Genomic DNA, 14,287 nt, shown 5'->3' on the forward strand with positions numbered 1-14,287 from the left:
CACTAAACTGCTTCAAAACAGAAACCGGTGCAATTAAGGACAGGGTCTGGCATAGTAACCTTCAGGGGCAATTCTTACTTTTCCTTGAAGTCCTGGCTTGCACCGAGCTATAGGCTTGAAACACGATGAAAAGGCAGAGCTGTTTCACATAACTTACCTTTACTATAACACAGCCATCTTGTCCAAGAATCACACAGTGTTATAATTGAAAGTACCATACTAACTTGAGGAAAAAATGGGTGTACATGTCCCATGAACCAGGTACAATTTCAATTCCAAACTATTTTCAAAATTGTTGTTAAATAGTGACCTTGATATTCTCTCTCTCTCTAATACAGTCCATTGTTTTTTAAGTAAGTCTTGTGTAGTAGAAACAAACTGTTTCTAGCATCTAAGTGAGTAAGAAACAATAATTATTCCTCTACTTATCAGTTACAAGTACATTCCATTAGGATTTGGAATACAGCTACTCTAGGTGCAGAAGTTCTCAAAATGTGTGAAAGAACATTTAAGACATTTGAAAACTTTGATGCCAATGATACAGTGCACAGTATGCATTTGGCTTAAGAGTATGAACAACTTGTTCATTTGATTACTGGATCTAACCTCAAAATTAAATTGACCAATACTCAGGTTACAGTAGGTTTAGCCAGATTTGCTTACAAAATAAATCACTAAACTTGAACCCAGCAGAAATACTACCCTCCCCTTCCAAACTGGCAGAAAATACTGTCCACCTTCCACCCATTGCAAATTCAGCTTGAAGTTACTGGCCTAACATTGGTACGTTCCCCCTTCATATTTCTTACATGAACTTGCAGCAGAAATGGTGCAAAATAGCAAGACCTGTTGGAATAGGCAGAAAGGAATTCAAACTTTAATCTGATTGGTTTAATTTTTTTTAGCAGGAGGAAAAAGAATAAAGTTACAAGATTCTTTTAATATTTTCACAATGTTAAACTAAAACTGAGCTCTAGGCTACATGTGTAAGTAAATCTAGAACACAAAAGGGTTAAATAAGATCTTCTTTTAAGATACAAGAACTTAAGCTTTCTGTACGTTTAACAAACTTCACAGAACAGATACTGCAAAGGAACAACCCCCTCCCCAACTTTTTTGTTTAACGTGAACATTGTCCATAATTCACATGAACTTTAAGTAGTGTTCTCTCAAGAACTGCCTTGAAACCATCTGTGCACTTGTAACGAGATAAAAGAGAATATTAAGGAGGAACAAAATAGCATCTTCAGTATTAATGCAGAAAAGTCGTGTGTATAAATCAGAATGCCCATCAAATGCTATGATAGGATTTTGTAGGAAAAGAAAGTGCGTATCACAGCAGCCACCAAAATCTATCGGTTTTTAAACTCCTCACAGCAAATGTAAATAATATCCTTGGACAGTCCCTCTCACCAGGACCATTTCCTGAAAATGCAGCATATACAGAAGATTTTGCTGCTGGTTTCATATTCTTGAATAACAACAATAATTAAAAAAAACAGCTTCCCTTTTGGATAGCTTGCATTTTATAACGATGGGACACTTCTGATTTGCTTCATGGTTAATTAATGCTAATACAGTCAGATGGTGAGTGTGTGTGTGTGGAGAGGCATATATATATATTATTCTTTTTTTTTTTTTTTAAATTAGTTGTCTCCTTGTTAAATGCTCCTAGCTGGCTACCAAAGTAACAATATCATTTGGCCTGTAAGGAATTAGTTACCTGTAACGAGTAGAATGGAGGAGGACTCACACAAGCTTACTCCCAAAATGCTGGGGTTTTTCAAGTGACACATTACTTCACCCCTCTGATGTTTTGTATCTGCCCAGTATTTGAAGATGAGACAAAATCTTTCCCTCCCTCAGGTTTTCTTACAAATTTACCTGATTGTTAACACCTTACTAATAGACTGAGAAGCTAAATTCACTCAGGAATAAGCTGGGCCACATAGGTACAAATCCTTTTAACCTGCATAAACCCTGTGTGCAGCAGGAGACATGCCGATTATTCTGTTTGCTTTTTTGTTTCTAAACTGACAAGACTGGTGAAATTCAGTTCAGATCAGCTCAGCTCAACGTGACATACTGTATCACAGAACCATAAGCCTAAACAGATCCAAAACATTCTACTCCATGTAATGCTTTTCACATTCACTTGCTACACTTGCTTTGCAATAGATGCGGGCAGAGATTTTCATGAGAGTGTTCAGCTGCATAGAAACAGGGCTGATAGAGCCCATTTGATTATCTCATTGACACTCTGGAAGCGAGGAACACAAACTCTATCTGATAAAGGGTGTTTTACTGGTTGTTCCCCAATACTGTTACTGAATTCTGTTTGCTACAAAAATGTCCTTTTTTTTTTTTTCCCCCAATATATAAGTCTAGCTACAGAAAGTCAGTCTGTAGAATCCAGCCATGGCTACTGTGCTGTGAATTAGCCTTATTTGATCACTTATCAGATACCTGCACTTAGCAAAAGGCAAACAAGAGCCAATCAGGTTTCGGCCAGTGGGAATGGCTGCACTGCTCAAGGTATATGGAATCTGTTCACACAACTCGTAGAATCTCTGTGGATGCCATGTAAAAAGTATGCACCATTTACTGCTCTGGGATGGAGTTGGCTTTAAAGTGAGATCATAATTTAACTGAGAAGAAAGGAAAAAAAACAACCCTGATAGGTTCATTATAGTAAGATAGATATAAAAATTTTTCATAAGAATCTCTGTCCCCCTTTCTTTTTGGCTTCCTGGGAAGAACCAGAAAGATGTTCCTACCCCAACAGAATCCCTGATGCTGGTGACACTGCCTAACTCAAAAGCCACACGCGATGAAGGCACGAGTGACCAGTCAGGTCTTCTGGGCTTAAGCAGCTGCAGTTGCTGCTCTTAGTAGTATTTCACCTCCTCAGGATTCACTAGCAGTGAAGAGGTGAAAGGCTGCACATTAAACAGTTTGTCCGAAAGCCATGTGCATAGCAAACTTTTACACCAGCTTCTATACAACTATTTGTTCTAACTCTGCAGCTGGAATGTTTCCAGCGTAAGGCTTTTAGAGTGACTCCAGCAATAACAGAAGCCTTTGGATTTTTCTTGTTTTGTTTAAATCCACTAGCCATGCTCAAAAATAATATTTCTTCATGTTTTGTTTTTATACGGTGGCTAGCAGGCACCTTAGTAACCAGCCAGAAATCAATTTCAACCACCATCAACCCCTAAACTACAGTACCAGGACGGTTGGCTAAAGAAAGGAAACTGATTGGCTGTAGTCTGAAACTTGCCTAGTACAAGGTGTCTGGCTGACTTTGTCCTAAATAAGGCTAACATTAGTGAACTAAGAGAACAGCATTTGGTTGCAGTCTTGCACTCAGGAACATCCTTCACCAATGCGTTGGCAAGATCTCCCTACTTTCCGATCCAGTTTCACCATTTTCATAATGGCTTCCTCACGCCCACGTCCCATGTGGTCAAATGTGCAGTCATGTTGTTCAGGCAGGCGATGTAACATACAGAACACATAACCTACCATGGAAAGGAAGAAAAAAAGAATACAGTTAGGAACTTGGTTAAAGTGGCAGGATCTTACCTGAATCAGAAGTGAAGGATCACCTGCTGGGGGATTACTGAGTTCTCAAAAATTAATGCCAGCTTTACGTTTTTACCTATCTTCCTTATAGGGTATTAATAAATATCTGATTATTTACTGCATTTTCTTGAGTATTTATCAACACAGTATCAAAGCTCAAGTCATATTAGTTCTGGGTTTTTTTTTACCATCCTCTCATCTTATAGAGGAAGTCCCCAAAATCATCTAAACGAGGTATGTCCAGATAGTAACAAAGCTAATGTTTTTTTAAAAAAAAAAGCTGATCACCTTCAGTGAGATCTTTTCTACTTTATGTGGAGTAGAATGTCATTTCTGAAATGCATACCTATGGTACTTCAGATTTAGCTCCCAAGCAGGCATTCCAGTCAGAACTGTTAAATCTAAGCACCTCGCTTCCTCCTTACTGCCAGCACCCCAAGTTGGCAGCGACTGCGGAAGAGTTCACTCCACTACTATTCCAGTTTTCAGAAGCTTCTCTTCATGAACTGTTCTGAATCTAAGGATGGGGGGTGAACAGGCATTTGACATAGGGACAATGTCATGCCACATCATCTTGCTGGGTAGGTGAGAAGATGTAGGCTATTGTCTCTTTGTCTAAAGCTAGTCAATGCTGTTCAGTTTTCCAGGAAGCGTGTGATTCAGAAACACATGGCAATACTTTTTCCTACAGGTGAGGAGGGCCTCTTCAGTAGCCATCTCCTTCTAGTTTACAAAGAAAATCAGCTTTTTTCTTATTTGGCCCTAACACTTTATAACAGTAAAGAAATTGCCTCAAATTTCCTACCTCTAAAATGAATGTTACATAGCGATAAGTAGTATTAAGATGATAAAGTAGGGAAAAAGAGTCACACGGTTACAGGGTTCATGTAGTCCACGGTATATGAAACAAAGTACGATATTGCCTACGCTGCAGTATTTTTCCTGCCTGACGGTGCAAAGTGCATCACTCTGCCTCTCACTGAATGTAAAGCATTACTGCTATTCCTTGAATGCTCAAAAGATACTAAAACCACAAAATGATGATATTTGAGAGAAGAAAAATGTTAAAAATGAGTGAATGATTGTGTGTGTTTGTGCATAGATATATATGCACGCACATACATATATCTAAACACACATATATATAAAAATGTGTGTAAAGTATTTCAAGCTCCTGGACTATAAAACATCCATTGTAGGAGAGAACAACAGGCTAGCTTTATGTTAGTGTGATTGTTAAGAAAACAAAGGGAAAAGTATCATACATGGAATTATTAAAAAAAAAATAATGTGAAGAAAAACTGATTTATCTTTGCTCTTTGTTTCAATAGCACCAGCTATGAAAAGACAAGTCTATTATCTGTGGCTGGCTTTGAAAACCAGTTCTAGGAAGAAAGCAAAAAAGACAAGTTTTCTGTATTGGTATATGTGATTCAGAAATATGGATGGAAAGATGCAGATGGAATTGATATCTATCTCACCCCTTGTGATCATTGCCTCCACTTCAACCTCAATCTGGGTCACACCACGCTCAAATGTAACAAATATCTTTCTTGAAGTGCCAAAAATTGAAGGTCTGATTGTTAAAATGAAAACATCCTTGGACTATAGTTTCAATACTGAACAGGTATTTCACTCAGTTCTCTCTTACAGAAAACATGAACTGAAGGCTTCCCTTATTTCCTGACATAAGACTTCAAATTACTGAACCAACGTCCACTGCAGGCACAAGGATACGTAAATACCTGACTAGATAAGCTCAAAAATCAAGTTCGTCATCCACATGGTTAACAAGCATATGTAGAAATGCTATTCAATATTATGTAAAAGACATCTTGAACATGTATACTATCTTCTACACAACTTCAGCAAGACCCTTTTGACAATCCTATAAATCTAACAAGAAAATACATACACAACATGATTTATCACTTTTAAACATCACCTTTCAATTGCCCCATCTCCTCACCGTCTACAAAGCCTCCTGCCTTTTGCAGACCAGTGTTAACTTCATGATGTTCCTTTCTACTTTGCCAAAATACACAAATACAGTCTAGTCTGTACTCTGCCATAACGTTATTTCTTTTTTAGTTCTTTTTAAGAGTACCTGTTTTCATATAGGAAAAGCTGTACTGTATGCTATTTTTATCCCAGATGAAAAATAGTATTTATTTTTTTCTGTTTGTCATTTCCTTATGCATTCTTGAACAGAATTTCAGTAACTGTTCACAAAGAATGGCAGGTGATTTTCATTTTCACAGCCTATGGGAAAAGTATTTCTAATTTCAGCAACTAAATGATCTAAACCTGTTATTCATATATCTATTTAAATATGTACTGCTAATTAGAACTGATAATACCTAATGAAAGAATACCCAAGCACATTTTGAACATTACTAAAGATAGTTTTGCATATATTGGCTGTTCTTATGGAGGGGGTTTCTTCTTGTTGAATTAGCAATGGGGATCTTCTGGACATCTCATTTCCAAAAGAGACTTCAGATCTTGAGTCCCATTGCTCCAAATGCCTAAATCACTCGAAAGATTGGAACATGTATTTTTGTAGGTTTTGTTTAAAATTCAAAGGACTTGACTACTGTTACATAGTAGCTAGTTGAGTAACAGTAGTTCTGCACATTTTTTCATTAGGTCAGAGTGGACATATTCAATTAAGTTATTACTGCTATATTCACTCTTTACTTCTTCAGTGGTCTGGAAATCAGAGTGGACGTTCTGTGGTCCATGTGTGCACAAGTGCCTGATGGTTTATCAAGGCCATCAGTTTTTACAACAGTTCCGTTATTAACTTACATGCACTGGGGCGGAAGGCCAACGTATGTACTTCTATTTTGATGCTTAAAACCAATCCAGATTTAGAGGTGAAACCTTTTCTCCCGAGAACTCTGCTTTTATGGTTATAAAGCAAGTTAGATTAATGAACTCTTGTGGTATATTTGCTGTTAAGTTCATTATGGGAAGATATCAAATACAGCTTGTCTCCCCTAAAGGATTTTACTGCAGAAGTGCTGCTTTTAGCACACTATAACTAAAAGACAAAATAAATAACTTTCTGCTAGAGGAAAGAGCATTGGAAAAGGGGATCCATCTGCCAACCCTAGTTAGTTTACTCTAGTCATCAACCAAAAATATGCCAGACTTCCTAAGCACAGATTTCAGTCTAATAAATGTAACAATACATCTCACAGCATTGCAACTCTTGTTTTCTGATGTTAGAAGTAAACTATGAATCACCTGCTCCTTGGGCCTCTAATGCAAATGTCTTGGAAAAACGTTATGTAGTGCCTCAAAACCTTTGAGCTCCTCTAAGCACCCCAGCAACTATTTCACAATATATCATCAAAAATTCTCTTCCATTTCATCACCACAGCATAAATGGCTAAAGCCATAAAGCAGTGCACCATCTCTGCCTTACCTGTACCCATACAGATGAGTCTTTTGCATAGGACGTGCAAAAAACATCATTCAAAGGAAGTCTAAGATCGCACACAAGCAACTCTGAAGTCGCTTTTATCATTCCTGGGGAACCTGCTGGGAAAAGGCAATTGGAGAGGACAGAAGACTAACCTTCCATATTCAAGACCAGAGAATACCACAGACCTACAGTTCACTCTGTGTGGGTGATAAAAAATGACTGCGTTTTCCTCATTATTACATTCAAGAGTATTGGATTGATGGGAATATGGAATGACAATAAGCAAATATTTAAACTAAAACCTACATTTAATTCTTAACTTTCTGTCTTCAAATTCTGAAAACAGTAAGCTGCTAAAATACCAACAAAATGATATGTGAAGCATCAGAAACAATTCAACTAAATGGCATAATAATCCACAACACAAAAGCCAAATTGTCATTTTGGAGGGTCCCTGATTTATTTAAATTTCTTTTTTTCTCTTTGTTAACTCAACAGAAAGTGGTCAGACTTTCTAGAATGTGGCACAAACGCCCAGTAATTGGATTACTGCAAACTACCTATGGAAAAGCACTGCACAGTGGTGGGACTGCTGTAGTGGCCAGGCATGGAGCAGCCCCAGAGTCTTCTAGTGTACCGCTGGAGAACATCACACTGTTACATAAGATATATAATAAATATAATGATCCCTGCTACGTGAATAGCATCACAATAGAAAGGAAGCTCCTTTTTCTTCTGCACCAAGATTCTGGTCCTAATCTCATTGATGAGACATTCAGAAAGCTGCTAAAGGAAGAGAGATTTGTTTTGTGTGTGCGCATGTTTTGAGAAGTGGTGAAAGTGCCAAACAAACCTATTAAATATTTATACAGCTTACACATTTATGGAATAGCTTAAAAACATTTAAAAGTGTTCCTATTTGAAACATGATGTGTATTACTAAAAAGTAGTTGCATGCTGCCACAATTACCATACAAAATCAGAGCTTCTGACACTTTAAAACCACCTTACCTGCCCACTAGTACTGCTACTTATCATTTTCATTCCCAAGTCAAAAGGCAAAAGTTCAAAACTGCCAGAATTTGCAGCCGTTTCCAAATTTTATTTAATAAGCAACTTGTGTTTGTATAGATACCCTATACAAAGCCTGTTCAAAAGTAGTCTTAATAATGGCATAGACTTAGTACTATACAGAATTCTGTGCTGTATGCTTGGGCTTCTTCATGTGTTTCACAAGAAATTTTACCTTTCTTGCTAATTTGAAATTCTAATCAATAAGAGGTTCAAACAGAACTTAAAAATACCTTGTAACCTTAAAAGATGAAGGTGCTGCAAAAATTCTCTACCAAAGGTGTATTATCTAGCAAAGTATGTGTGAGTCTATATGCAGATTTCTGTGCAAGAACAGATTGTAACATATCTTTAAAAGGTGAACATATCCACAGGATATCATGCAACACAGCAAAACCAGACAGATTAACCAGCAGAGAAGATTAGCTCATGCAGTGATATGTGCTGCTGCAGCACTGTTCAAAATAATTGGACATCATTCCCCAAAAGAGCCTAATAATCCCCAAAACAATGTTTCTGCATCTCCCCCATCCCTTCCAACTGGAAAGATGACTAAATGTGTTGTAACTGATACTAACAATAACGCTATTTTTAAAAGTGTGGGAGGGAAATATTTTTTTTTCTTTTTTTCAAGACATGGAATAGGTAAGAAATGAATGTAAGAAGAGAACAAATAACTACCAAGATACAAAGCCAAGATCCTAAAGACTTGTGCATCAAGTACCTCAGAAAACACCTGCTCTCTGGATTTCAATATAATCTAGATTGTTCCCCTGATATTCTGGAGATTGTTCTAAAAGAAGATCCAGCAATGGAAGGAAGTAAAAGTGTCCTGTAGTCCAGCCTAGCAAAACTTCCAGTGCAGCTTGTATGCACTGCTATTTCACAGTATAAAAATATTCTAGTCTGCTGGTATCAGATTCTATTATTCTCCTTCTAGACATCTCCATTCTTGCATATACTCTCATTATCTCTTTTTTTCTCTTCTGTGGGGAATGCTCTGCACTGGCATTGTCAGATTTCATTACACAACTCAAGGAACATTCAGTTTTACTGACATTTTTATATAAAACAAAACCAATTCCCAACAAGTTAAACATCAAGCTTTTGGAAATAAGTGAGCTAAACTATTCTCCTGTTTCCCTTTCCCAGCTTTGCAAGATGTCATAGACTTTGATTGAGTGGAATCTTGTCATTCCTTCCCAAGGGCAAAGGGGAGTAAGCCACATTACAGTGAAGCTTTTTAACGAAATAGATGTATTTATTAAAACTCCACAAAACATAGCTTGAGGCAGTCCCTTCTATCATTTCCACTCCAAGAAGAGTGGATGGTGAATGCACAGTATCTTAAAAATTGCCCTCTCAAGGCATTTCAGTTCCACATGCCCTCACAAACAGCACAGCTGCAAAAGATTCAGGAAACACACAGTAGGAAGAAGTGTACATAACTCACCTTATTAACTTATTTTTCTAACCATTTGCTACAGTCACTGCAACTTGCCTTTCAATATTTTCTTCTTTAGATAGATCGTCTATACTTACTCATTACTACCAAAATGATCAATAACTGAATCAAAAAGAGGAAAAGAGGTGATATAAGACACCTTAGAAGGTTTCTTTAAATCTGCCAATCTGTCCCTGGGACTGGATGTGCACTTGGGACTCTCATCCTGCTCTCAAGTCAGTCATAATCTCAGGTTTCATGCTAGAAGCACACAGCTCTGTGACGCCTGTGTTGCTACATAAGATCTTATGTCTGAGATTCAGGATGCTTACGAGATGCTGCAGATTCATTTTGTATTTCTGCTACAGGGTTTATGCTCAGGAGAAAAGAAAGGAATAAAGATTTGTTTTTTCCTTTCTTGCTCTATTTTGCTGTCTACCACAAAGAGGGTAAAGCAATATGTATGAGCATGCATGAAAGACAAAAAAGCTATTAGTGAAATAAACTGCCCAGGAAATGAATGGAAGAAATTGTATACAAAAGAAAGATGACATCATCTTAATCCTGTAACAGCCACTGGACAGGTACGGTTGAAGATTCTGCAAGCATTCTTTAGACTGCAAGGCAAAGACTTTGTATTTCCAAGTTTAGTCACGTAAAAATTGTGTTTCAAAGTGTCTTCTGTCTATTTTCTTGAGGATTGTAAGCCAGGGAAGCTGCTTTCGGGAGTATGCAAGAGATGCAGTTTTGCACTGTGGAGACACTGCAAACAAACTACCTTTTATCACAATTTGTGCTACTTTCAATTTCGCTTTCCTTACTACTTGCACAGAAAGCTGCCAAACTATTTTTTCCTATGTTAAATGTGATACAAATTTTGAATAGAGAATTTATATCACTTGAGGACAGAGCACATGCTGATTTTTTAGGTTTTTCTTTTTTTTTAAATCAACAATTCTTAAGGAGGTTCTACATAAGACGCTATTTTACTCCTTGACTTTGGAACCAAGAAGAACAACTCAAAACAGTTTCCTCCTGTTTCTTCGGAGACAGTGTATTTGGAGTGGGAAAAATTAAGATATGGTGCTCTCCTAGATTCAAGTCCTGCTTTTGCTCTAGTGGATACCAACTCCACAGAAGTAGGGCACATCTTCAGGAACAGAACTGAGGTTTTCAGGAAATTATTTCTGAATTTCAAAGAATCCTCAATGAATCAAAGCAATAAATACAGCATACCTGCTTTGTAATATTAAACTGCAATTAAAAAAGTTTGCTGGGGGTCAGGTCTTATTAAATACTGCAGGTCTCAGACAGGATCATATCTCAGTTCCACCATGTACCACAGAGTAGCAGTGGTTAAATCTTTTGGTTTGGACCAAATATTTCCCTTGCTCTACAGAACATATGCACATTAGAGTAACTACTTTTACATCACAACTTCTTCACCCCTCTATAGATTCAAGAGCTAAGGCCAACATGTGTTGAATACAGTCTAACAGAGCAACTTCAGTACATGATTACTCCCATGGATGCAGCATGCAATACTCATTTCTAAACTGCTTTACACTTCAGAAGTCACTGACCTACACACTTCATCTGTAGGCTCCCCTGCCAACCTTACACACTGTCCTCAATTTTTTGTCTAAGTTGCAATCCACAGCAGATAGGCACAAGCAGTAACTGTGAATCCACAAGCTGACTTAGCAGCTAGCACAAATGGTGGGCTACCACTGTTGTGAAATGTCTACAGAACTGGGGTATGATCCCACTTCAGCTACGGTGATAGATGCAACTTCACAGAAATTAGCATTTTAATTTGTCACATACTTTCTCAATATAACTGAAAGAAACACTTTTCTCCAGAAGACTTGCACAATTGTTGAAGCACAAAGGCAAAATGGTGAGTTTAATTTAACAAGAGAATTTTCAAAGGAACCATTTTGCTCCAAACAACTTGCAGCATCAACAGTGATGTCAGACAGTGAACACCAATATACAACTAACTTGAGGCAGAGGAAAAGCTAGGTTCAAAATTAAAAGCTTAGACTTTGGGCAGGTGAGAAGAGTTTGCTTTTTTGAAGAAACGTGATCTTGCAAAGATATATTCAGGAGGAATTACTATCACTGCTGCCCTTGTAAAAGGAACATTCACTGCCATGAATTTGCAGTTTACAGAGCCAAGAGCACACTGAAACAACACTGCATCTCCCATATCATTCCTAGTTTCACAAGGTTATATCCTGTAGGATGTGGGAGAATGAATTCAAAGAACAGGATATGCAGTAAAAAAGCAGAATTATGCCAAAAAGGCATCCTAGTGTCCAAGAGCAGACAGCTAATACAGTGAAGGTAAACCATAATAATAGGTGACACTATTGCAAATTGTAGTACTCTTACAAAATAAGATTTTCCATAAGCTAGACCAGTGTATAAGGAAGTATTTATTTCCTACCCAGAACATTTAGATTTGAGAGTAAAGTCTTTTCTTAAAAAAAAAAAAAGTCTCCTGAGAAAAGACAGATGGATGACAGAGCTACCCTAGCACCAATGCAGGGCCTTGCTGCAGAGCATTTGACATTTTCAAAAGAACCAGATGAGAATTAATACTTCCAGAATTCTCTCAACAGCAAGCCCACCTGCGCTAATACACTTCTCCCAGAAGCTGAGGATTTAATTAAAAGCCAAAGTGTGCCCAGTAATTTAATTAAAACAGCAAGCAATACCGAGTGATTCAGTAATGTATGTGTATAATTTTGTTTAGCCCAATGAAAATGCAGGAAAGATAAGGCTACTAATAAAGAACAGGAATGAATAATGAAAGGGTCTACACTAACATACTGTATGCGTTGTATTAATTCTAACTGTTCTCCTGGATTCTGCAAGTATTTTGACTTCAAATCATCACATGCTGAATATGATTCCAGGTTTGACTTTCAGTCTATTTCCTGAATTATATTATTTATGCCTTGGGTTTAAATAGCTTTCTAAAGGTTGCACCATATTGATCCACAGTCTGACAACAGCTAGACCTGCTGGCCAAATCACTGGAGAGAAGCAGCTCTATTTCTTTTAAACCTAAATGAAATTTACTTCATGTCTTTATCCCCTATTTACACCGTATGTCCAGGGTCGCTTAGATTACACATTCTGCTCCCTGCAAGTCTTATATTCCTGTAGGATCTTGCCATCTATGTCAAGAGTAATTCTTCTTCTAACCAAAGGGAAACGGAGCTCCATTCAGAAGCTCTGTTTATACCATAAAGGAAAACAAACGCTTAGAGTGATGTACACTTCCACCCTTCCCCTTTTTTTTCGGTGCAAAGACATACACAACATTCCCTGCTCCTGTTCAGAATATGGCAGGACCCCCTCTACGCCACTTATGCACAGATTTGAGTAACTTTCAGCAATTCAGGAACACTTAATGGCTGCGAACACCTCTGTGGGTAAACATTTTCATTTCAATACATATAAAGATACAGTTAAATAAATGTATTGCTTTTAAGAACCTACTGAAGAAAATGCTATACCTTAGTGATTAGAATATCGATACCGTTTTTCAGCTCTTGAAACTTTCCTCCAAGGCCAGAAATACTTAATATCAAAAGCCCCTGACACAGACTAACATTATTCTATTAACTTTTGTGAAAACTGATGCACGCTGATCTTCATGCCATTTCCTTAGAAGGCCCACAGCAACCGAGAACTCTAGCAGAGACCCAGGTAGTCTCAAGTCCCAGTATCTAGCTTTAAAAATTTCTTATACCTTAGATATGGAATTTAAGAGCACAGGTGGCATTTTCCTTTAAGTAATATTTTATTTATTTAGTTTGTAGGGGAAAAACCCTCTAGTTGCTGGAAAAGAATCCTGACTTTTCAAGGCAAATTTTGACAATTCCTTTCAATATCCCTTTTCTCCTCACAGTTCTGATGCAGCAATTGGTGTAATGTTTTTTCCCCCCACTTCTTCCTATGAAGAATTTAGACTTTCACCAACAAAATTCACTGGGCATCATTCTTCCCTACCTAAGCTTTACTTCATGGTCAGTTGAACTAGCTGGTAATGTTGCTTCAGGATTTTTCAGATGATTATAGCATATTTTTGGGCCTTCAGTTTTTACTTCAAATGTCAAGCACATTAGTAAAATCAGTATTTATGTGCGTAGCTACTTGTTAAACATATGGACAAATTTTTTGATTCACTTTGAGGGGGACACTTTCTGGGCAGTATCTTTCCTTTTGAGAACAGACTGCAGCAGCCTCCTAATGACCAGCAGAAGCTTTCTAAGTGCACAGTCCTGGTGAAGCTGTAATGTGTGCCTGTGAGACTCTGGATAAATAAGAACACTGTAAAGAAAGAATTGTGATTAGAAAAGGTAGAGCACTTTAACCTTCAAAAATGTTTCCTTTAACATCTGGGAGGTAGGTGGCTATTATCTTCATTTTTCTGATAAGATAAAAATGACTCAAAGACTGAGAAAATTACTTCCCTAAAGGTATTGAAAGAGATGGAATTAGAAATAAGATAGTCTCAGCTAGATTTTTATGTTCAAGTTCACTGGGCCATGTGTCTCTTGTGCATACAGGACAATTAAAAATTGCATCTTCTTTTACTTTACACATATGCTTCTTTCTTCTGTAACCACAGTTACAGGTATGTATAGAAGAAGAGACCTAATGTGGCACACCAACAAAATGCCTTTTTTTTTTTTCCCTCATCCTGTAGTATGCCTGCAAAAACCACCTGAAGGTTA

The 14,287-nt window shown here is 37.5% G+C and overlaps 1 protein-coding gene across 2 annotated transcripts in view; it reads right to left on the reverse strand.

Annotated features, from left to right (window-relative positions):
• Positions 1–849: 849 nt before the first annotated feature.
• ZFAND3 (zinc finger AN1-type containing 3) overlaps positions 850–14,287 on the reverse strand; it is a 148,053-nt gene continuing 134,615 nt past the window's right edge. For both annotated transcript variants that reach the window (XM_068401274.1, XM_068401284.1), the window contains one exon: positions 850–3,521. In XM_068401274.1, the coding sequence (XP_068257375.1) occupies positions 3,367–3,521 (155 nt within the window). In that variant the 3' untranslated portion in view covers positions 850–3,366. The remainder of the gene's footprint in view (positions 3,522–14,287) is intronic.

This window comes from Nyctibius grandis, chromosome 1, assembly GCF_013368605.1.
Source record: "Nyctibius grandis isolate bNycGra1 chromosome 1, bNycGra1.pri, whole genome shotgun sequence".
Lineage (NCBI taxonomy): Eukaryota > Metazoa > Chordata > Aves > Nyctibiiformes > Nyctibiidae > Nyctibius > Nyctibius grandis.